General features: G+C 38.5%; 1 protein-coding gene across 5 annotated transcripts in view; it reads right to left on the bottom strand.

Annotated features, from left to right (window-relative positions):
• The window catches only part of LOC134677883 (synaptotagmin-7), an 836427-nt gene that overhangs the window by 154108 nt on the left and 655669 nt on the right, over positions 1 to 26650 (bottom strand). The window contains exon 1 of one of the 5 annotated variants that reach the window (XM_063536320.1): positions 12151 to 12709. The exons of the other annotated variants lie outside the window; for them this stretch is intronic. Within the exon in view, the coding sequence (XP_063392390.1) occupies positions 12151 to 12275 (125 nt within the window). The 5' untranslated portion in view covers positions 12276 to 12709. Of the gene's footprint in view, positions 1 to 12150; positions 12710 to 26650 lie in introns of those variants that run through there. 5 annotated transcript variants of the gene reach the window in all.

Raw genomic sequence — 26650 nt, 5'->3', positions numbered from 1 at the left:
ATATACATCTAAAGTTACAAATTGATATTCTATACACATATGCTTACAATTTTCGTCAAGTATTGTGTTAGTAATTGGTAATTCTTAAGAAATATAATATTATTTAATGTAACACATTGATATTCTATGCGTAGAAATTTCATTAGGCATTGTGTTAGTAAATTGGTAATTCTTAAGAAATATCACATTAAGGTAATTACGGTGAGACCTCGATAACTCGAACGAAATACTTATCAAAACATCTGATATCGAAATTTAGTTTAGTTAATAAAATCTAGACTTAGAGAGCATTTTCTGTATGGTTTTTAAAGTTAAGGACCTGTAATTAGTCTTCAGTTAATTGATTCCATTGTCTTACGAAAATTAACTATGTACCTACATTGTATTATATTGTACTCATTGTATTTAATTCTTACATACATGAGTTTATGGCAACACACTTTCATGCGTACCTATAACTTAAATAGAAACTGCTTAATTTTCGCAATACAATGCAGTCAATTAACTTCAAGACCATAATTTAGTGTGTATCTTCAGGTATAAAAAAAAGTATATAAACAATTTGAAAATTTTCGGGTAGTTACAACATTTATTGGTTAACCGACCAAATACAAAACCGCCTGGATCCGTCACTGAACGACCTGACTTTAACCTATATTATTTGATCATGTAATCATCAAACTACCCTCTACCCTCAACTGACTTAAGAGCCATTTAAGGGTAGATTTTGTTTACATTTATTTAAATACCTAAAAATATAGAATATAATTACGGCTCCTTAACTATACCTATACATTTTTTTGCATATATCATCAGGTTTGTAAAGTCACCTCAAATATATAAAATGTACTTTTCGCCGAAATAAAAATCGGACCTCCCAAAACCGCAATTTTATCAGATCCAATCCATCGCACAAATAATTTACACCGAAACCCAAACACAACCTTGAAGCCACAGACAGAACTTGTATTATTCATCAAAGTTTTAGGACTGCCTGTTTATTATTTATAAGAGGTCCGAACAATTTCACGTAAGGTCGAGTTCACATATAGTAAATTGTGTATTTAGCACGCACACACACACACAGAGGCATGCACACACACACACACTTCTGTCTCATTTCGTAAGCTCCTGGCTGGAGGCCTGTAATGTACCTACATTACAGGCCTAAGTCGAAATGTAGGATTTTTGGACCGCATCGTTTACGTGAAATAACACCTTTTACAAGCAAGTGTGATGACATACTACATTATCTTCTTCTTCGTGGTCGTGACCTCATGTCTGAGGTGACTCCTATGGGTTATTCTTCCCACCACTGCTCTCCAGGCCTCTCGATCTTCGGCCATCTGCATCGTTGCCTGGAGCGAAGTCTGGGTAATATTTTGGACCACATCTGACCATCTACTGGGTGCACGCCCTCTGCTCCTTCGTCCGTCGACACTCCCGGTAATAATGCGCCTTTCTAGCGTGTCCGTGCCGCGTGTGACTGTGTGGCCGAAGAATTTGAGGACTCTTTGGTTACAGATGGTGGATAGCCTTGTGGTGATATTGAGTTCCTTTAAGATATACTCGTTTGTGCGGCGTTTACCTTTGTCGCACGTGTATTTTACAACGTTTTACAGTACATATGGCCCTTTAAATTTTTGACACGGGCACGTAATTTCCTTAATCTCGCCCTAGGGTGGTAAAGTATGTAGCACCATGTACTGTAATAGTACATTTCGATGCTAGTGCGGAAGGTATGTCATTACTTCACGAGTACCGAGATATCTTGCCACGAGCCGCAGGTGAGTGGCAAGACTCGGGACGAGTGAAGAATGACATTTCCGCACGTGTATCGAACGACGTTTTTTAATACAGTTGCGAAAAAATAAGAAAAACATTGTTAATCGTACACTAAACAAAAGTGGTAACAGTGACAGCTCGGTTAGACGTCGTCTTTAAGTATATTATATCTATGGGCGTTTGGCAGCTATTCCGTTCCATTCAGTCAACTTATTAAGAACGGAATTTTCAATATTGAATATTAAAAATAAGTTCAAAAACTAAAACCCGACTACTGCAAATCGCGCTCTAAAAAGTATGAAACAAGATAGAATTCTTATCTAAAATTATCAAGCAGGAAATATTATAAATGTTACCATTTTTTTTATATAAAATACAACGTAATATAATTTAGGCGAAGGCGCCCGGCTTTCGAACGCGTACGTCGGGCTACGCCCGACACTTTTAGTATGAGGGCGCCGAAGGCGCCCGGCTTTGCAACGCGTACGTCGGGCTCCGCCCGACTCTTTTAGTATGAAGGCGCCGAAGGCGCCCGGCTTTGGAACGCGTACGTCGGGCTACGCCCGACACTTTTAGTATGAGGGCGCCCGGCTTTGGGACGCGTATGTCGGGCTACGCCCGACTCTTTTAGTATGAGGGCGCCGAAGGCGCCCGACTTTCGAACGCGTACGTCGGGTTACGCCCGACACTTTTAGTATGAGGGCGCTGAAGGCGCCCGGCTTTGCTACGCGTATATCGGGCTACGCCCGACTCTTTTAGTATGAGGGCGCCGAAGGCGCCCGGCTTTTGAACGCGTACGTCGGGCTACGCCCGACTCTTTTAGTATGAGGACGCCGAAGGCGCCCGGCTTTCGAACGCGTACGTCGGGCTACGCCCGACACTTTTAGTATGAGGGCGCCGAAGGCGCCCGGCTTTGCAACGCGTACGTCGGGCTCCGCCCGACTCTTTTAGTATGAAGGCGCCGAAGGCGCCCGGCTTTGGAACGCGTACGTCGGGCTACGCCCGACACTTTTAGTATGAGGGCGCCCGGCTTTGGGACGCGTATGTCGGGCTACGCCCGACTCTTTTAGTATGAGGGCGCCGAAGGCGCCCGACTTTCGAACGCGTACGTCGGGCTACGCCCGACACTTTTAGTATGAGGGCGCCGAAGGCGCCCGGCTTTGCTACGCGTATGTCGGGCTACGCCCGACTCTTTTAGTATGAGGGCGCCGAAGGCGCCCGGCTTTCGAACGCGTACGTCGGGCTACGCCCGACTCTTTTAGTATGAGGACGCCGAAGGCGCTCGGCTTTGGAACGCGTACGTCGGGCTACGCCCGACACTTTTATTATGAGGGCGCCGAAGGCACCCGGCTTTGGAACGCGTACCTCGGACTCCGCCCGACTCTTTTAGTATGAGGGCGCCGAAGGCGCCCGGCTTTGGAACGCGTACGTCGGGCTACACCCGACACTTTTAGTATAATGGTGCCGAAGGCGCCCGGCTTTGGAACGCGTACGTCGGGCTCCGCCCGACTCTTTTAGTATGAGGGCGCCGATGGCGGCCGTCTTTGGAACGCGTACGTCGGGCTACGCCCGACTCTTTTAGTATGAGGACGCCGAAGATGCCCGGCTTTGGAACGCGTACGTCGGCCTACGCCCGACACTTTTATTATGAGGGCGCCGAAGGCGCCCGGCTTTGTAACGCGTACGTCGGGCTCCGCCCGACTCTTTTAGTATGAGGGCGCCGAAGGCGCCCGGCTTTGGAACGCGTATGTCGGGCTACGCCCGACTCTTTTAATATGAGGGCGCCGAAGGCGCCCGGCTTTGGAACGCGTACAGCGAGCTTCGTACGGACAGCGTGCCTCGTCCGTCTCTTGTATGGCTGTTTCATACCTTTTAGCTGATCTAGACTTCTATACCTATTCACGTTATAAATAAAATATTGCAGGTCATTAAAAAAACACCATGTATAGCGGCCAAACAAATTTCTTTTGCAAAAACCTTCTTGTATCGCCGTAGTCGCGTAACACGCGGATATAATCCAGAGCGCTTGTAGATTCATAGTTCGAATCACCTAACCGATAAATTAATGTTTTATCTGGCGTATGCAAGCAAAGCCGGGTGCAAAGCTAAAAATATTTATAAGTATATTTGAAATGTGCTAATCGAGCCTTTTCCAATGATGTATAACACATCATCATTACTTAATTTTAGTTTTTTGGTTCGTGACTTTATGACCTCTAGAGGGCGCAGTGTAAATTTTTTTGTGACGCCATATAGCCTATAACCAGCGGACGATTAAGACGATTCGAATGACATATCGTTTGTTAAATTATAATAAGTACTTTAGAAGTTATGAGGGAACAGATGAACATACATACATACATACATACCCACATACATACCGGTCAAAATCATAACCCTCCTTTTGCGTTGCCGTAGTCGGGTAAAAAATAAACGTGTTATAATGATGAAGAGGTAAGTAATTAAATATGAAATATTTAATATTTTTCGTATTCTTACATTAACGGTAGGTTTTTATGCTGATTACGACGTTTAAAGGAAACTAATATTAACACTCATCAATAAGTAGTCGTGAATTGGAACAAGTATAAATTTAAAAAAATTGGAAAAGTAAAAAGCACTAGTTCGAGATAACCAACTTTCCGCACGCTAAACAGCTACGTAAAGTAGCACTTTTTGAGCAACTGTATTAAAATAGTACATTTCGATGCTAGTGCGGAAGGTATGTCATTACTTCACGAGTACCGAGATATCTTGCCACGAGCCGCAGGCGAGTGGCAAGACTCGGGACGAGTGAAGAATGACATTTCCGCACGTGTATCGAACGACGTTTTTTAATACAGTTGCGAAAAAATAAGAAAAACATTGTTAATCGTACACTAAACAAAAGTGGTAACAGTGACAGCTCGGTTAGACGTCGTCTTTAAGTATATTATATCTATGGGCGTTTGACAGTTATTCCGTTCCATTCAGTCAACTTATTAAGAACGGAATTTTCAATATTGAATATTAAAAAATAAACGTGTTATAATGATGAAGAGGTAAGTAATTAAATATGAAATATGTAATATTTTTCGTATTCTTACATTAACGGTAGGTTTTTATGCTGATTACGACGTTTAAAGGAAACTAATATTAACACTCATCAATAAGTAGTCGTGAATTGGAACAAGTATAAATTTAAAAAAATTGGAAAAGTAAAAAGCACTAGTTCGAGATAACCAACTTTCCGCACGCTAAACAGCTACGTAAAGTAGCACTTTTTGAGCAGCTGTATTAAAAACATATTTGCACGACGATGAACCAAAAATATATTTACACGACCTTATTTTCAGTATCTTAGAGAAATGTAAATATATTTTTGGAGAATTGGTCTGTAAAGATGTTTGTGAACTCGACTGTACATACGGCGCGATTCAGGAAATGAATTAGAGATGCACTATATAAGAAATAGTAAAGATATGTGACGTTCCACGGCAAAAGGTACCATTGCCCCGACTGAATATTGGAGCGGCGTTAATAATAAGCGTAAGCGCCAGCCGCCATAAGGTACCTTTTCCCGCGGAACGTCACATATCTTTACTATTTCATATCTAGTGAATGTCTATCGGCGCGATATCTTAAAGTTCGAATCGCGCCGCAAGTCTGGTCGAATGAGCTGTCTAGTTGTGAATCTTATTGGAAAGAAAATAAGGTCCAACGAAGATCAATAAAGTATGTTGTTGTTGGTGTTGTGTTGCAATGCCGAGGTCGAATTTTAATGTATAATACAAAATTCAAGGTCAATGCCTAGACTTCGTTTTTTTAGCATTAGAATAAAATGCGCAGACGTAAGCTTGTTGTTTTAAATCAGACCCTTTTTGCAGCAAAATTTTGAAGTAAACGATACGGACGCAAATACATGTACGGACAAGTACGAGCAAAATTCAAGGTCAAAGCCTATACTTCGTTTTTTTAGCATTAGAATAAAATGCGCAGATGCAAGCTTGTTGTTTTAAATCAGACCCTTTTTGCGGCAAAATTTTGAAGTAAACGATACGGACGCAAATACATGTACGAACATGTACGAGCGAATTGCACGATAACTACTTACATATTTAACATGAATAAAATATCATTCTGAAGGGGCCCACTGATTAACAGTCAGCCAGACGGTATCGGCCTGTCAATTGTTCGGAACTGTCAAAATTTTGTTCTAACCGTCCGGCGGACTGTTAATTAGTGGGCCTTTTATTAATGTCATGTCATCTTATCAGTCAGTTATGTCAGTGTACGGTCGAATTGGCCTGTGGGTTCGTGTTACCCACTGACAAAACATCCTCCATACTGAGCATAGTCGCGCTACCCCCTCTGCCATGCATACGGTAATTTTACTCCATGTTCGAGTCGAAAGTGTTTTTGTGTGACGTCCGTGTCTTTGAACGGACCAATCACGGCACGGGACTTCGCTCACCTCGTCCCGCGCACCCCCGCATTTTTGGCATCATCGGTTGCATGAAATAATTGCTCTAAACTCGGTCTAGAGGATTCCTAGTCTATGGTGTGAGCGAACTTAGCGATTGAGCAGTAATTGATATGCAATTGGAAAGTTTCCAAAATTGCAAAATTTTAAATATCCACTTGGAAAAAATTCGGAAACTTTTATGGTATGGAAATGGCCAGCTTTTATGGTGAGATAACCTATGTGTGACGCTACGTGTGCTACGACGGCGCTACGCCGTAGCGTAGCAGCGCTTATTGGACAGGCGTAGCAATATAGCAAACATCGCTCGTAGACATATCTTATACCCTTAGGGCCCAATTCGGATTTTGAAATATACATCTATTAGATCTTTTAGACATCACCAAGATACGATAGCGATATGTTTAAGATCTAACCTGTCAAATTTGACATTTGCGCGATTCTGGAGATACTCTTGAACGATTTCCAGAGGATATGACTTAGAGATCCAATTCACATCTAATAGATATCTTACTCTATCTAAGGTAAAAGTGACATCGGTTGCCCGAATTGCGCTGCAAAAGAGAACTAGTTGATATCTAAACTATAACGTATCTAGAATGGATCTAGTACGTGTCGTCTCTTGTGAATATCTTGAAGTTCGAATACGGCAGGCAGTCAGCAACCTGAAAACATTGCTAGACTTCATTGAGGAGCTGGGGTAGCGCTACCTCGTTTCACGCAAAATAGGCACAATGGTTGTCAATTTGCGGAAAAGGCCCAGAAGCACTAACTAACCCCCATATAGCAAATTTCATCGAAATCGTTAGAGCCGTTTCCGAGAGCCCTGAAATATATAAATAAACAAGAATAGCTCGTTTAAAGGTATTAGATAGATTAATATAAGCTTGTAAATAAATCTCATGTACATTTGTGACGTCCCAGGGGTAAAGGTACCTTATGGCGGTTGGCGCTTACGCTATTATTAACGTCGCTCCAATATTATTGCGGCGCTATGCGACGCAAGCGCCAGCCGCCACAAGGTACCTTTTTCCGTGGAACGTCACATTTTAATTTGTTTCTTACATGTTTCATATTGTCGTCTGCATTATGTAACTTACCTGTAATAAAATAAGAAATCGTTAGTCGTTATAAAATACACCATGTTAATAATGATGATGATGTCCTCCCAGACGTATCCGTCGACGGCGACACCCGGACAAATCAGTATCAGGTATTCAGTAAAGACTGACGTGCATGGGCTCGAACGTGACTTGCGAAACCGAGTTTTGTTCTAACTGACAGTTAGATTGTTAATAAACACACATTATCAATCATCGGAGCGCCTTATAGATGCCGCAGGAGACCAGAGGGCTGGCCAGTATTTTGCTCAACGCATAAGTATTGCCATACAACGTGGCGATGCGGCCAGCCTTCTGGGCACACTGCCATCGGCAGTGACTTGGGGGACTTGGTTTTTTATTTATAGGCTTTTTATTTTAAGTTTATTTAGTTTAGAGATAGTTTGTATTATTATTTGTACGCTAATTTAATGTTTTATATTTACTTATTAAAATATTGATAGTTAATATCATTGATAACATAATCAATGTACAGTCAGCCTTCAATTTTGGAAAACCTATTAAAAATGTGCAGTCAAGCGTGAGTCGGACTTAATTGCTTATAGTTTTTGATCCGACCCTTACGGGTTTTTTAGGGTTCCGTACCCAAAGGGTAAAACGGGACCCTATTACTAAGACTTCGCTGTCCGTCCGTCCGTCCGTCCGTCTGTCACCAGGCTGTATCTCACGAACCGTGATAGCTAGACAGTTGAAATTTTCACAGATGATGTATTTCTGTTGCCGCTATAACAACAAATACTAAAAACAGTATAAAATAAAGATTTAAGTGGGGCTCCCATACAGCAGACGTGATTTTGGACCAAAGTTAAGCAACGTCGGGCGTGATCAGTACTTGGATGGGTGACCGTTTTCTTTTTGCATTTTTTTAAAGACATTTCACTCACGGTTCACATTATTTTAAAACAACGTCTTACTACATATGCTACTTGACAATAGATATAATATAATATAATTATTTGTCTATGCTAAAGTCAACGTTAATATAAATACCATCAATACACAGGCACCTCATTGCTGACTTATTTATTTATTTATTGAGGAGATAACACAGAAAAACATACATGGGATGAACATAAAACTTAAAGTTACATAAATGGCCTTAAATACAGATGCTTCCATAAACGACTTGAGGAAATCATTAATTTTACCCATTATACGAGCTTGCATAGAATGAATCATTGTCAAACTCTACAAAAGCTCGATAAGGGGCATTGAAAAATGTTGAATAATGAGAAAAGCGTATCGTTTGCGTTTCATTTCTCACTCGCACCTTAAGGTTCATCTATTTTTGATCAATAGATGATGTAAACCAAAATTTACACGTTATTTGTTTATTTTTATTTAAGTACTGTCACCTGCAATAATATGTTACTCTTCGAAAGCCGACAAAATATGTGACACTTATGGCTCTACAAATAAGATCTTGCTAGATATTTTTGCGGCCTTCGATGTATAATATATTATTGCAGGTGACTGTACCTAATGATACAGAGACAGACTTTATATTTGACGTATCTTTTTAGTTGTTAGATCTGTTTCCAATATGATACTTATCTGACAGTGTCAAAAGTGACATTTCTTCAATCAAAAACCGGGCAAATGCGAGGCGGACTCGCGCACGAATGGTTCCGTACCATAATGCAAAAAAAAAACAAACGGTCACCCATCCAAGTACTGACCACGCCGGACGTTGCTTAGCTTCGGTCAAAAATCACGTTAGTTGTATGGGAGCCCCAGTTAAATCTTTATTTTATTCTGTTTTTAGTATTTGTTGTTATATCGGCAACAGAAATATATCATCTGTGAAAATTTCAACTGTCTATCACGGTTCGTGAGATACAAGCCTGGTGACAGACGGACGGACGGACAGCAGAGTCTTAGTAATAGGGTCCCGTTTTACCCTTTGGGTAGGGTACCCTAAAAACGTCACTTTTGACACTGACAGTTCTGTGCTTTAGTTTCGCGAAGTCTTTTTGTAATTTGAGCAAAAATCCTTGTAAATATAAACCGAGATAATTCCTTTTAAGGCAAGTAACTTCAACTTAATACGGTGGATAAAAGCATCAAGAAGCGAGGTAATATGGAAATGCAAAATAAACTTGATTCCCTGAAATCCACGGTCACAGACCGAGATATGTAAAGAATAAGGACTATTAATCGTATATATAATTTTTGGAATCAAACCCTAAAAGTTTATTGATAAGTAGAATTTCATACAAAAACTGTCAAATAGTAATAAAATAATAGTCTAGAAAATGTTAAGAATACAATCTGAAGATGAGTAAGTTTATGGTTTGTGTAATACTATAAATTAATGGTACCTACTATTTACTTTAAAATTTAAATTAATGACTTTCTTAATTATTTCATTATCTGATATTTTCTAATTAAAGTATTTATGCCGAATGCCTCTTGTAGACGAGCAAATAATTAAAACAGAGATTGTACTCCTCAAACGATAAACTGTTTATCAAAAACTTAAGACATGAATTAGTTAGATTTTTACTTTTTTATAGCAACATCATTTACATTTGTAATTGATGTTGCTTTTCACGCTTTAAAAGTAACTAAATTCGCAATACATTGCGTCTGAAGGAGCCCACTGATTAACAGTCCGCCGGACGGTACCGGCCTGTCATTTGTTCGGAACTGTCAAAATTTTGTTGTACCTGACATGCCGATACTGCCTGGTGGACTGTTAATCAGTGGGCCCCCTTTGAATAAACTTTACCTACTGTGTACTAAAAATCAAAACCCAAGTATTTTTTTTAATATTCACTGAAAAAATTAATAGTCTGTTCGAGGATTACAGATAACAGTTTAGTTTATTGTTCCATTTACAGGCTACATCGTTGAGAAACTGGCAGTTCTTATTATTATACTGTCTCTGGCTCCTAGTTAAATCTCTGTCGTTGCAATGATATACATTATATGGGGCATCTATGAAAAGGGACCTTATTGTCGATGGCGCTTACGCTGCACAGCGTCGCGCGGCATTGTATTTATGTCGGAGCTTCGTTAATAATGGCGTAAGCGCCATCGACAATAACGTCCCTTTTCATTGATAACGTCACATATTTCTGTTGGTAACACTTTTTATTTCAGATGTTTTGTTTTATTTTATTTACTCGTAAATGCATTCAATTGACGGATTCTCTTTTATTGTTTTTTAACCCTATATCGTCTGTGATAAAATTATTGAGTGATTGCACTGGAGTATTTATAGTTTCGTGCTTTAAGTGTACCTAAATAAACTAGATAATTTAAGAATAATACTTGATGTAGTACACATGTTGTGCATAATTGTTATCCATCGTATTTTCTCGGAAACGTTCGTATTTGCCATGCTACTTCAATCAACCTCAGTACTTTTTGTACCGAGACTGACTGAAATAGCAAGACACGTTCGTACGTTTCCGTGAAAATACGAAGGAAAATAATTATGCACTACATAATAATATGTACAATTTATAACCGTCGGTACAATATAGCCACTTTTTCCTATAAATGTCTAATTCTCTTATTCATAAACGCTCTACAAACGTCAATTACGAATAAGGTGGTAAGTGTATACCGGGTGTGGCCTGTAACACGAGCAAATAATTAAAACATAGATTGTACTCCTCAAACGGTGACACTTTTGTTCGACAACTTTTAAAAAATTATGAAGTATTTACTTATTTAGAGTAATTTTTATTTATTTAGAGTAGAGAGTTATTTGTAGTTGTCTGAGTAGCCACAATACAAGCCTTATTCTTGAGCTTACCGTGGGGGCTTAGTCAATTTGTGTAAGAAAATGTCCTAATAATATATTTAATTCAATTTAATTTAATTTAGAGTCCCTATTTTTCATACATAATAAATATTATTTTCAATAGACACCATCGCCACGCCATATCATTGTGTATACGTTGATTGTCACGCCTTAAACATAACGAAATTCGCAATACATTGCGTCTTAGAATAAACTTTAAAGTATATTAAAAATCAAACCACAGGTTATTTTTAAAAGTCGCTGAACAAATGTTGGTCAGTATGAGGAGTACAGCCTACTGTTAAATTTTTTGCTCATATTACAGGCCACACCCGGTATTTTTATTTCATTGCCTACTTTAATTCAACTATGTAGTTATATTCAACTTGCGTTTAAATTAAATATTCAAAATGTCGCCGCATGCAATTTGTATTTTTAATTGGATCCCGCATTTAATACAAAGAAACTCATTATCTGTTTGTTTCGTCTACTTAATTATACATTTAAATTCAACTGTTTGCCTATATCAATTCAAAAGGTTTTAACTCTAAAGGCATGTTTTAATAGTACATTATGCATCATAATGAGATCGTGTGATCTTATTAAGAAACGAGCGAAGCGAGTTTATCTACACTACACTCGTATTTTAAAGGCCTAATATACTAATAATGTGCTGTTGCATACAACTTATTTCTTTTTCTCATATTAATATCGAAAGTTCTCGTGATTTGGAGTACAAATAACATAATAATTTTCATATTAAAAAAGTTGTGTTTGTGTGTGTGTGTTTGTAAGGGCCCTTGTCTTTTGGTCAATATTTATAATTAAGTTTTGTATTTTTATTTGTTTACCGGTATTAAATCACCCAACATTGTAACACGCACCACTCAAAATTATAACTATTTTAATATATCGACTCAAAATTATAACAATGGTAATATTATTTACTGAATACAAGATGAGGGGTCAAGGTCAGTAAAAAAATGAGAGACCATTAAAAACATTAGCTGGTACTTATTTTATAATACCTTTGTGCATAGTACTCGAAGAATGCCACCAAGATCTCAATGGACCTCGTCATAGCTGCCCACATTTCGTGCGGTTTGCATTTTGACCCCGAGAGAGAGGGCAGTCTACTGGGACCGTCGGACATTTAAAAAAAATCACATTTCCAACCAACACGTGTTACTACGTAGCGTACCAAAACGCAAAACCACCAAATTTAAAAAAAAAAAGCACAAACACTGGCCACTATAATATACACTTTAAAAAAGCACTGTTCTTTATTTAAATTGAAATCGGCGCTCGATTTTTTTTTCAATAAGGACACGACACGCGAGTGTAGGACCAAGGTCTCAACTGAAAACTTACGGTTCGCGCATGCTCAAAAACATTGTACGCCAACCCGGCCATCCTGCTAAGACCCCCGTCCTCGCCCGCGCCATATTAAAGTTTCTAATGTATAAGGGTTTTCTAGTAGCATTTAAGGGGTCAAGCTAAAATGGTTACGTTTAAAGTATGTAAGCTGTACTTGTACAGGTATCTAAGAATCCACAGTTGGTTTTTCGCACATTGGCTTTTTGTTTTTATTACAATCGATGAGAGTGGTTTCGTTGTGTAACATTTTAAACGCTCGCGTTTTGTACACCTATTTATATATTTGTCGGAATTTAAGATACAAACAATTAAATTATATCCCGGTAGACCTGGTTTCGTTGTCTTAAGTGATTTTTTTTTTTAATGAAATAGGAGGCAAACGAGCAGACGGATCACCTGGTGGTAAGCGATTACCGCCGCCCATGGACACCCGCAACACCAGAAGAGTTGCAAGCGCGTTGCCGGCCTTTAAGATGGGAGTACGCTCTTTTCTTGAAGGTTTCCTTAATTGTGTCTGGAGGAAGTAATTGTAATTTAATTAGTATTGTAAGGCTTTTTTTAGCGTGATATTAAATGAAAATAATGTATTTATGGCGGTCAAAAGGACATATACAAGGTTATGGTGTAATTTTGTCTGTCTGAAGGGTGAATATGTAGGTCATAATGAATAACCCCACAACCTCGAATTCGCGAAAAATGAAATCTTTTTTTCCATAAAAGGCACTGACGTATGATTCGGCGAAATGTATGAGACAGGGGATTGATAATTGAGCACCAAACAGCCACAAATAATTCCCTTTTCGTAGCCAACACACTAGGTAGGTACCTAATCACAAAAAAAACTTACATCGGAGTTACCTACGAAACCCGATTTCTAAAACAGTAATTAAATTCTTGTTTGGTAATTAATGACCAAGCAGTGAAAAATAATACACGTTTATAGTCAATTCACTACGAACAGAAAAAAAATCTTATTTCGTAGTTAACTACGAAACTCGGTTACGAAAACAGCAAATAAATTCGTCTTTGATAATTGATTATGAAACAGCGAAAAATAATTCCACTTACGTAGCCAATTACGAAATCATAATTATGAAAACGAACTGAAGGGCTTTTTGTTTTGTTTACGGGATTGGTTGGCTCTATAATAAAAGTTGTTCAGACCTACATATTTGCCCTTCAGACTGGTCAGACATAACAAAATCACTCTGTATAGTTTGAAACACTTACACGTAAACAGATGGAAAACATCGCAACTTACTGATAATGTATTGACTGTATTTTTACATAAATAAAAGAATTAACAAAATAATTAAACTAAAAATTAAAATTAAAACTAAAACTAAACTCTAACAACTATATACACATATTTACAGATAAAAAATGGGAGCTAGCTCGGCGCCGGATGGTAGGGTGCCCAGAAGGCTGGTGGCATTGCCGCGCTGAATGGCAATGCCAATTCGTTGGGCTGATAATTAGATAATTTGATTATAAGTAAGTTTTAATTAATTCTTCGTTGTCAAACACTAGCTTCTAAATACATGACTGGGTCATGGTTGTTTTCTATGTATTTAAGTATTTATATATTATATATATCGTTGTCTGAGTACCCACAACACAAGCCTTCTTGAGCTTATCGTGCGGCTTAGTCAATTTGTGTAAAAATGTCCTATAATATTTATTTATTTATTTATACAATTAAATACAGATACAAATTATTTATTGTCAGAAAGTGAGTAATAGAAATGATGTTTATGTTACACCTTCGTACATCTTCGTACATCTTCGTACATCATCGTATTGAAGTAGAGGAAAAGTCATGTTTATTTTTCATTAACCTTTCAGTTGTAGGTATATAACCCTCCTTACCATGGTAAAAATAGACAGACTGCCGTATTCGAACTTCAAGATATTCACAAGAGACGACACGTATTTGATCCATTATACGTTATAGTTTAGATATCAACTAGTTCTCTTTTGCAGCGCGATTCGGGCAACCAATGTCACTTTTACGTTAGATAGAGTAAGATATCTATTAGAAGTGAGTTTGATCTCTAAGTCATATCCTGTGGAAATCTTTCAAGAGTATCTCCAGAATCTCGCAAATGTCAAATTTGACAGGTTAGATCTTAAACATATCGTTATCATATCTTGGTGATGTATAAAATATATCTAATAGATGTCTATGTCAAAATCCGAATCGGGCCCATTGATAGGATCTGACGAGCAAAATTTTATACAGAAGTATATATTTAGTGTCATTGGGATGAGAGATTTTATTGATTCAAATAATTTAGATAGCGTTAGAGCGGACTAATACACTGTGAAATTTATAATAGACAGTATGTCCTTAAACTACGTCCAGGACCCAGTTATATCCTTAAACCACGTCCAAGACCACCGGTGGACGGGCAGCAGAGGCCTATGTGCAGCAGTGGACGTCTTATGGCTGAGATGATGATAATAATGATACAAACAAGGTACAAGATACAGCCTAGAAAGGACAAATGGAACAAATGTGAGACAGAAATACAGAAATACCCACATACATACCGGTCAAAAAAAACCGGGCAAGTGCGCGCACGAAGGGTTCCGTACCATAAAGCAAAAAAAAAACCGGAAAAAATGCAAAAAGAAAACGGTCACCCATCCAAGTACTGACCACGCCCGACGTTGCTTAACTTTGGTCAAAAATCACGTTTGCTGTATGGGAGCCCCACTTAAATCTTTATTTTATTCTGTTTTTAGTATTTGTTGTTATAGCGGCAACAGAAATACATCATCTGTGAAAATTTCAACTGTCTAGCTATCACGGTTCGTGAGATACAGCCTGGTGACAGACAGACAGACGGACGGACGGACGGACGGACAGCGAAGTCTTAGTAATAGGGTCCCGTTTTACCCTTTGGGTACGGAACCCTAAAAACTAATACAAGACAGAACTTCATACATTCTTTACACAAATCCATCCAACTAACTTGCAAATCACATTAAGGCCCACTTGCACCATTCACTAACCCGGGGTTAACCGGTTAAACCTGGAGTTACCATGGTTACCAGTACAATTTGACATTGGGTTAACGGTGTAACCAGTTAACCCCGGGTTAGTGGAATGGTGCAAGTGGACCTAAGACATCGACACCTCTTAAGTTTTTAACCTTAGGTGATCTGAGCCTCTACCATCAGTTGGCAGAGTATTTTTCACTGTGAATGAAGTATTTATCACTTTACGGCCTAGTGTATATTACATACGTAATGCTTTTAAACGCCTCACACAAATGTAATAGCACGATGTTCGCATCATCCATACAATGTAGTTACCCCACTAAACGCCGAGTGAAATATAACATTATACAGGGTGGAAAGATAAGTCGGGCCCTGGAGGGAAACTACCTTAAATCCTTAAGCTGGCTCATTTTATATACTTAAAGGAGACATTCCTTTATTTTTAAAAAGAAACAAAACTGCATTCAAAGTATTTTTCTTTTTTTCTTCAATTTGGCTTGTCTAAAAAAATTTTAAGTAGTAAATATTAGATTTTATGGACATTTTGTACGACAGACGAGTGTAAAACCTAATGTTTCTTGGAGAAATGTTATAATTAACATTAACTGTATCGACTAGTAGAATAAAATTACGAGTTTTTATTTTTTGCAATTTTTAGTCGGTTGAGTCACGAGCGAGGCAAGCGAGTTTTAGAAAATCTTTGAATGCAGTTTTGTTTGTTTTTAAAAATAAAGGAAAGTGTCCTTTAAGTAAAATGAGCCAGCTTAAGGATTTAAGGTAGTTTCCCTCCAGGGCCCGACTTATCTTTCCACCCTGTATACCTATCCCAAGTGCGAGAACTCCACACATTTTCCCAGCTTATTCGGAGCTTTCTAACAAAATGCAGAGAGTTTTACAAGGGGATCGCCTCGCCGCTTTGATATCGTACACTTTCAGATTACTGGGATGTAGTGGGTGTACACCTATTTTATGCTAGCCAATATATTTTGTTTTTATTTTCTCACGGTGGATAGGGTTCGGCTAGAAGGACCAGCTTCTGTAGTATTTTTCAAATTGCTTTGGTACGGTACGCCTATTTTATGCTAGCCAATATATTTTGTTTTTATTTTCTCACGGTGGATAGGGTCAGGTTAGAAGGTCCATCTTCTATAGTATTTTTCAAATTGCTTTGGTACGGTAACAGCTGTCATCTTAATATATATTTTGCAGTACCTATAACTCGCTTGCTTTGATACCATAGACTTTCAGATTACTGGGATGTAGTGGGTGTACACCTATTTTATGCTAGACAATATATTTTGTTTTTATTTTCTCACGGTGGATAGAGTCCGGCTAGAAGGACCATCTTCTATAGTATTTTTCAAATTGCTTTGGTACCGTAACAGCTGTCGTTTTAATACATATTTTGTGGTACCGTAAAATGTGTCTGAAATTGAGACTTCCCTAAAGGAAGTCTCTGAATGGGGTCGACTTAACTTAGTCCGTTTTAACCCTAGCAAGACACAGGTTTGCGCGTTTGCCGCAAAAAAGTTAGAGTTTGTCGCGTCACCTCGTTTTGAGAGCACTCCCCTGAGTGCCGCAGCGAGTATCGGAATCCTTGGTGTCGACATTTCGAGTGAAGTCCAGTTCCGCGGTCATCTAGAGGGTAAGGCTAAATTAGCCTCCAAGAAGCTCGGTGTGCTCAACAGATCGAGACGGTATTTCACACCGGCCCAGCGCCTACAGCTTTACATATAAGGCGCAGGTTCGCCCACACATGGAATACTGCTCTCATCTGTGGGCAGGGGCACTCCAATACCAGCTTCTCCCTCTGGACGTCTGGACCGCATCCAGCGAAGAGCGGCTCGAATTTTCGACTGCCAGCGTCTTTCGGAACGGCTTGACTCCTTGGCGCTGCGTAGACATGTGGCTTCGCTCTGCATTTTCTATCGCATGTATAACGGGGAGTGCTCCGAGGAATTGTTCTGATTAATCCCTGCCGCTTCTTTCCGCCATCGCCCTACGCGACAACATTACCATCTCCATCACTTGGATGGTTGGCAGTCCTCAACTGTGCGTTTCTCCAGAAACTTCCTGCCTCGCACAGCCAAACTGTGGAATGAACTGTCGCCAGCGGTATTTCCGGACCGATATTACGACCTTCAAATCTTTAAGAAAAGAGCGTACTCCCATCTTAAAGGCCGGCAACGCGCTTGCAACTCTTCTGGTGTTGCGGGTGTCCATGGGCGGCGGTAATCGCTTACCACCAGGTGATCCGTCTGCTCGTTTGCCTCCTATATCATAAAAAAAAAATATGGGGTGAGTAGGGTCAAAACTGACATTCAAACCTCGATAACATTTTATTTTTACATATAAAAACTGAATGGTGTATATAATAAGTGTTCCGGGCGTTTGTATTTTAGTATTTATTTTATTTTGAGTAGTTCCATTTCATAACTTTGACGATAAAGAGGAAAATCCACCTTATCCCGTAGTGCCTCGTATTTGGGGTGAGAGGGGTTTTCATACAAAGGTGATTTTGGAAGATTGTTGGATCGTTTTTTTTTTATTATGCGTATTACTATAGCTCCATTTTAAATTGGAATACATTATTTTTGTAGCAGTAGCCTTAAAATCCCTAAATATCCCTCTCAAACCTTCTCTCCCCATTCATAACCCACCTCTCCCCGCGAAACCTACTCACCCCGTTTTACGGTACCTATAATATAACTAGCTTGCTTTGATACCGTACACTTTCAGATTACTGGATGTAGTAGATGTACACCAATTTTGTGCTGGCTAATAGAGTGGCCAGCGCCTCGAGTCGAACTTTAAGATACGTCAAATATTAGCCGTACGTATAAGCAGAGATATATATAACTCCGTATAAGATAAATAAAGTCTAAGAAAAAAACGTGTCTCGGATGTCAAGCAAGTCACTGCCGAATAGATGGCGCCATATACCTTTGGCCTATTGTCGTTTAGATGGCGTTGGCGACACTGTTTGATATTTAACAATTTTAACACGTATCAGTGAAAGAACATGGGTCATTGTGGAACAATAAAAATTAATAATCATATATCCGTAACATTTTTTAATTCATTTATACATTTTCAATTTTATTTTAAGTTTTAATCGTGTGTCGATAGATGGCAGTAAATGTACCGCGACTACAAAATTTACTTTGACAGGACCCCTCTATACTATCTATTCTTTTTGGTATAAGCAAAAGGAATAGATAGTATAGAGGGGTCCTGTCATAGTAAAGTTTGTAGTCACAGTAAATTTACTGCCATCTATCGACACACGACTAAAACCCAAAATGAAAACGTATAAAATTATCAAAAAATGTATATATATATGGATAAATGATTTTATTATTTTTAGGGTTCCGTACCCAAAGGGTAAAACGGGACCCTATTACTAAGACTTCGCTGTCCGTCCGTCCGTCCGTCCGTCCGTCTGTCACCAGGCTGTATCTCACGAACCGTGATAGCTAGACAGTTGAAATTTTCACAGATTATGTATTTCTGTTGCCGCTATAACAACAAATACTAAAAACAGAAAAAATAAAGATTTAAATGGGGCTCCCATACAACAAACGTGATTTTTGACCAAAGTTAAGCAACGTCGGGTGGGGTCAGTACTTGGATGGGTGACCGTTTTTTTTGCTTTTTTTGTTTTTTTTTTTTGCATTGTGGTGCGGAACCCTTCGTGCGCGAGTCCGACTCGCACTTGCCCGGTTTTATATTATTTTGATCCATGTTCATTCACTGATATCTGTGTTAAAATTGTTAACTATGAAACGGTGTCGTCACGCCATCTAGCCGAGGATAAGCTAAAGGTGTGTGCGGCATCTATTCGAGAATGACTTTTTCTTGATTTCCGAGGCACGTTTTTTCCTTAGACTTTATTCGTCTTATACGAAGTTACATATGTCTTTGATATAAGTCAGGTAACCGCCTATCCGCAGTCGGGTTTTTAATTTCCCAAATTCCACTTGTCATCCATTGTTCTATTTCCACAAACGATAGAAACAGCAGGGCGTGTTCCTAATTACTCCATATCGTGTTTCCGAACGGCTGAATATTTAATATCTTTAAGTGTTTTAGTTATGTCATAGCTTATGCAGATAGAGAGTCTACTAAAATTATTATTATTCATTTATTTATTTTTCTTCTTAGGCTAGGTCATTTATAACATGAATATAAAACTAAAATACAAAAAACACATAAAAAACAATAAAAAATAAGTATAAACACATTATATAAAAAACCTAACCTAGGGTGCCGCCAGCAGCGGGGCAGGGCCCAAGCTGCCGGTGGTCAGGGCCGCAGAGAGAGGAACCTGCGGACTATCCGCGCCGTGTCCAAGATCACCGCCTTCTGCATTATTATTTTTATTTATTTTCAATCAACTTGAATCTCAATATCCGCTGCAGGGGACCATCGAGTGTGCCGACTTCTGGCCGAAAGGTGTCCTGTTTTGGAGGTTCCGGGGCAAACTGCCGAATCCGACTGAAGAGCAGCCGATGCAACGGAGCCACGCCGTTTTATCGACTAAATAATGTTTAGTTTTATGTTTATAAAATACATGTGCAAGTTAGTCTGTAAGGTATTTGTAATATGGGGCTTTTACCTGATTTAAATTTCTAATTAAATAAAATATAGGATTTTTGTATAGACAAAGAGGGCCCGCTAACACAGAAGTGTAAGTTGCCGGAAGTTTCCAAAAAGTTCTCGGAAATTTTAAGAAAATTTTAGAGAAGACAAAGCAGTAGATACTGGCCGGTTATTCAAGTTCTTTCAAATGATACCCCACTTGACTTAGTAACTAGACTTCAATTTTGCGCCTCCCCCATAAAGTAATTATCAGAAAAAATAACAAAAAACTTTTCATTGCGTCTGCGTTGGCGTTATTCATGAATTTCATGACTATTCCAAATTCCTAGTCAATAGCTTAAATATTTTGCTAGATATTTAGGAATGAGACGAGCAGTTTTTACCTTTTTGGTATGGTTTGGTATGGTATGATTTGGTATGGATGTCAAAAAACCGCGCGTTTTTACCTAACATCAAAAATGACAGAAATTAATGAAAAACGTATTATGTGGTATGTCAGACATACGCTAAGGTTGGTAAGAAGTATACTTTTGTTTCCTATAGCAGGCGTGACTCACTCCGCGATTCCGTCGCATTGCTACAGGTAGCTAAAAGTGCATCCGTTCGGCCCCAATTTTGGGGTTTGCCATAAGCCGCGCGTGGCGCTGTCGCCACCTAGCGGCCATATCTGTGCTGATCGTAAAAGACGCGTTTTGTTAGAGAGTGAGTCTTCTGTACCTAGTAGGTACTATTATTTATTCTGTGCCTATTAGCGGAAGCAGTTATAAAGTTGACCCAAAATTTTTTTATTAAGCTATGAGCTTCATCACATATGTTCCTTGAGTAATTCTAAGCATTTCAAGCCTGGGAGGCAATAAGAAATGTGTGTCTACTCGGATTTGTAATGGATTCAAACTTTCAACCCCTTTTTAACCCTGTTAGGGTATGAATTTTACAAAACGCTGAAATTACTTTTCCTGTCTTTTAATAATATCCCCAAATACAAAGATTCAAGTCCCGCGTTCGAAAATTTTTTTGATATCCATACAAACTTTCAACCCCTTTTTCACCACCTTAGGGGATGAATTTTCAAAAACGCTGAAATTAGTTTTCTTTTATTTTAATAATATATCGTTTTACGAAGTTTCAAATTCCTAGCTTAAAATAAAACTTCAACCCCATACAAACTTTCATCCCCTTTTTAACCCCCTTAGGGGTTGAATCTCTCAAAATCGCTTCTTATCTCTTGTACACTTTATAAATGTAATCTAGTGTGCAAATTTCAACTTTCTATCTTTTGTAGTTTCGGCTCCGCGTAGCAAAAATCTCCAACCAAATTTTTCACCTTTTTACGTTTTTCTTGTAAAATTACTATGAAACTGTAAAAAACAAATATCAGCAATGAATTCTACGTCTTTGGTTTATACGAAAATGATACCAAACTTGCCCTAGTACCCACCAGGATCAGAATAGATTTTTTTTAAAGATGACGGGTGGCGGCCGTCTTTGTACCCCACCCTCCCCCCCACTCCAGGCTAGAAATGCTTAGAATTACTCAAATATCAGATGTGATGAAGCTCATAGCTTAATAAAAAAATTTTGGGTCATGTATGGCAGCGTTACATAACTGATTCCAGTATATAGGTATATTGTAAGTAAATTTTCTGTAAATTTATTCTGTGACAACATAACCTTGCTGTTTACGTTTATGGCGGTATATTCTTACAGGATGAAATGTAGTGTACGGATATACGGCTCGATTCTGAAAATGAATTAGATCTCTACTAGACCTCAACAAGTTACGATATGGATAATTTAAAGATATTTGTAAGATAGATATGTCAAATTTGACGTTTCCGCGATTCTGGAGGTCCTCTTGAACGATTTCGACAAGTTATGACTTAGATATCCAAGTCACATCTAGTCGATATCTAATGTAAATCTAGTTGATCTCTATATCGTTTCTAGATCTTGTGATTATCTCGTTTCTCGAATACGCGTGATACTCACGCCACAGAACACCTAGTTTCAAAAGAAGTAGTACAGTGCAATTTTTTCATGAAAAAACTAACTTACTTAACTGTTTAACTTTCTTTGTTATTCTTTACTTGTGCATGTTATAGTTTATCACGAATAAATGAGATGAATGATTGATTGAACCGAGGGCTTAAGGGGCTTACTGATTAACAGTCCGCCGGACGGTATCGGCCTGTCAGTTGTTCGGAACTGTCAACACTTTGTTCTAACTTACAGGCCTGCGTCCTGTCCGGCGGACTGTTTGTTAATCAGTGGGTCCTTTTGGGATTAGCTCGGTTTCCTCACGATGTTTTCCTTCAATGAAAAGCAACTGATCAAATAATATTTCGTACATAAGTTCCGAAAAACATATTAGCACAGCGTGTTGCTAATTTTCTGCCATTATCAACATAATAACCGAAAACATTATGACCTTGAGTCTTCTAATGAGTAGGGTTACCAGATACTAGAATTTCCTGACAAAATTCCTGATTTCCGAATATATTTCCTGACATTCATATTCGACGACACGGGGAAGGAAGGGGGGGGGGGTCTAACCGTTAGCGATGGCCACCCGATTGAGCCGATATCCGAAGAAGATAAGTTTACTTCGATTAAACAAGATGTGTTACCTTTATTTGATAAGTTGAGTGGATCTCATTTATTATTTTTTACTAAGTTTTTGGACTAATTTAAGTAAATGAAAAGGTACTTTATAAAAAATCTATCAATTCAAAAAATTCCTGACATTTTCGTGTTCCGTCCCCATTCCTGACAAAAGGCCAAAATTCCTGACATGTCAGGAAAATTCCTGTCATCTGGTAACCTTACTTATGAGGCCCGTTGTGTGCGACGTTTCTGTGGTACGTACTGGCTGGTACTGGTAAATAAATATCAAATGATATTTCGTACATAAGTTCCGAAAAACATATTGGTACAGCGTGTTGCTAATTACCAGCCATTATTAAGATAATAACCGAAAACATTATGACCTTGAGCCTTCTTATGAGGCCCGTTGTGAGTAGGGTTTGCAATCCGAATATTCGGATATTAAAAATATTCGAATATACGTCAATAATAATATCCGAAAATATTCGGATAATCCAACTCAAAATATCCGAATAAACGGATATTTTAGATAACGCTGAAAGAACGTTTTTAACTATGTTTTTAGGGTTCCGTACCCAAAGGGTAAAACGGGACCCTATTACTAAGACTTCGCTGTCCGTCCGTCCGTCTGTCCGTCTGTCTGTCACCAGGCTGTATCTCACGAACCGTGATAGCTAAACAGTTGAAATTTTCACAGATGATGTATTTCTGTTGCCGCTATAACAACAAATACTAAAAACAGAATAAAATAAAGATTTAAGTGGGGCTCCCATACAGCAAACGTGATTTTTGACCAAAGTTAAGCAACGTCGGGCGTGGTCAGTACTTGGATGGGTGACCGTTTTCTTTTTGCATTTGTTTCCGTTTTTTTTTTGCTTTATGGTACGGAACCCTTCGTGCGCGAGTCCGACTCGCACTTGCCCGGTTTTTTTCAGTACGTTGTTGTATGTTGTTCAGTACAATGCAAAGACGTTACCCCAACCACTAAATGATTACTGTAATAGCTAACATTATCATTAAATCCGTACTTTTTACGTATGGTTTATAACTGGATTAACTGGGGCATAGTAGTATGGAAATTGCCTAGATCTAGGAATAATCACCAACAACTAAACTAAAAACTGTATCTGTGATGTTTTTACTCTGCACGCGTTTCCATCTATATTCGGATAATACAAATTTTATTATTCGAATTATCCGAATAAGAAAATCGGACGGATATTGCAAACCCTATTCGTGAGCGACCACGTTTCTGTGGTACGTACTGGCTGGTACTGGTAAATAAATATCAAATGATATTTCGTACATAAGTTCCGACAAAACATATTAGTACAGTGTGTTGCTAATTACCTGCCATTATTAAGATAATAACCGAAAACATTATATCAATACACCTGTGTAGATTGTATCATTATCGCGCCACATGGCCAAAAGGTACAAATTTAATAACATCATTCATAACTGTCGATCGGTGGACCTTAAGCCCTTTGTAATAAGGTTTACGAACTGTCAGTTAACAGGGCTATAACCGCGAAAATCGAAGTTCGCAAATTGCGGGGATTTTTCTCTGTCACTCTAATTACGCCTTCATTGGAGTAAAAGAGAAAGATCCTCACAATTTGCGAATTTCGGTTTTCACGCTCAGCGTGGGCGATGGTACAGTCAGCAGCAGAAGTTACTAGGCGGGCGAGGTGCTCAAAATTATCTTGACACGCTCTTATTCTCTTAACAATATAGTCGAGTCAAGATCATTTTGAACACATGGCCCGCTTAGCAACTTGTGCTGACTGTATGTATACCGAATAATTTGCATATTAGGAAAATTCTTCTTCGTTCGTTCAAAAACTTCTTCAAATGACTATTCGGATTTCGAGATAATCACAAGATCTAGAGACGATCTAGAGATCAACTAGATCTACATTCGATATCGACTAGATGTGACTTGGATATCTAAGTCATAACTTGTTGAAATCGTTCAAGAGGACCACCAGAATCGCGGAAATGTCAAATTTGACATATCTATCTTACAAAATATCTTTAAACTATCCATATCGTAACTTGTTGAAGTCTAGTAGAAATCTAATTCATTTTCCGAATCGAGCCGATAAAAACTTCAATTGATATTTATTCAGCAAATAGGCCACAAGGGCACTTTTACGGATATAAAACCACTCTTTAATATAAATGAAACATCACTACACCTTATAAAACTAACGGCGCGATTCGGGAAATTAATTTGAGATGCATTAGATGTGAAATAGTAAAGTTATGTGACGTTCCATGGTAAAAGATACCTAAAGGCGGCTGGCGCTTACGTCGCATAGCGCCGCAATAAAATGGGAGCAGCCTTAATAATAGCGTAAGCGCCAACCGCCATAAGGTACCTTTAACTACTGAACGGATTTTCATGCGGTTTTCACCAATGGATAGAGTGATTCTTGAGGAAGGTTTAGGTGTATAATTTGTTAACCCGTGCGAAGCCGGGGTGGATCGCTAGTATAATAATATAGTGTCTAGTGATGTGCCGACTATTGATTGGGCCGACTAGCCGACTAGCCGACTAATCGGCGCTCGGATGGCCGATTAGTCGGCCGACTAGTTGGCTAGTCGGCCAGATCATTAGTTTCGTCTAAGTTCGGTTCAGATGCACTTAAAAAACAATTGTTTTACCCCTTTCGTCGCGCTATTCATCATATTAAATAACGCTATAAAATAAAATAAATAAATCCTAAGGCTATATTTCATACGACAACCAGAGAGTCGGACATACGAAAGCGATCACATGGTATGGTCGATAATTCGAACAAAAGTTTTCGAGAGCATCCTAAATAGGAATTTGGGTAAAATAGGTGAAAATTATTTTCACCTATTTTATACTATTATATATAGTCAATTATTTGCTGTTTATTTCTTTTTGCCCTGTTTTTCTGTCACTTATAAAGTGCCGACTAATCGGCCATTTTTGCCGACTAGTCGCCGACTAATCGCCGACTACAAATCAGGCCGGATAGTCGGCTTTCCCGACTAGTCGGCGACTAGTCGGTACATCCCTAATAGTGTCCCGGACATTTGGGAGGAGGCGTGCGCTCGTTTGAGGTCGCGCACGAAGGGTTCCGTACCATTACGCAAAAAACTACTATAGAATCAGTTCAATTAGTTCACATTTAATAATCACATTCAATAACAAACACCCTGTTGTTTTTCAGTTTTCTCCAAAAAAACATCGTAAAAGCTATAATGTTTCATACTTACCGAGCCGAACCGGAACCGAGTACTATCAGCTGTATAAATATGCAACTAATACGGTAGGTAGGTAGGTACCTTATATATATATATCGTACGTGTTTCGAACTCATTATCGGTTGAACTCTCGAACTGTGAAAATGTCTACTACTTATTCAAATTTATTATTTTTCTTCTGTGTTCACTTGCTATATGTAATATGCACAGTTCGTGCGGAGGTAAGCTATATTCTTTCTTTATTTAAAATACCTAATAAGGTTATATGTAATTATGAGAAAATGTTTCAATTTCATTACATATTATTTGATTTATACTTATAGTCAGGGTTTGCAATCCGGATCCGAAATGTATGAAATTATTCGGATCTGGATCCGGATCCGCGGATCTTCCCATACATTTCGGAACCGTCGTGCAAACCCTACTTATAGTTTATGGTATTTAATATGAGTTATTCTCATGAGAATACATGTATTTCATACATACACCACATTTTTCTCTCCTTTTACCATTGGCCAGGAACAAGTGAAAAAGCTGACAAGTTTAGTTATTTAAGACATATATTACGAGTATTACTTATAGGTATTTGTTTCGTTAGTGTAAATAATTTTACAATTAATAAGAATTCCTTCGAAAATGGATTTTTATAAAGACAAAATTTAAATTCTCCTATATTTTCCCTGAAATAATTCAATAATT

This window comes from Cydia fagiglandana, chromosome 27, assembly GCF_963556715.1.
Source record: "Cydia fagiglandana chromosome 27, ilCydFagi1.1, whole genome shotgun sequence".
NCBI classification, from domain to species: Eukaryota; Metazoa; Arthropoda; class Insecta; order Lepidoptera; family Tortricidae; genus Cydia; species Cydia fagiglandana.
The sequence above is the reverse complement of the archived record's forward strand: the minus strand, read 5'-3'. Positions and strand labels throughout refer to the sequence as shown.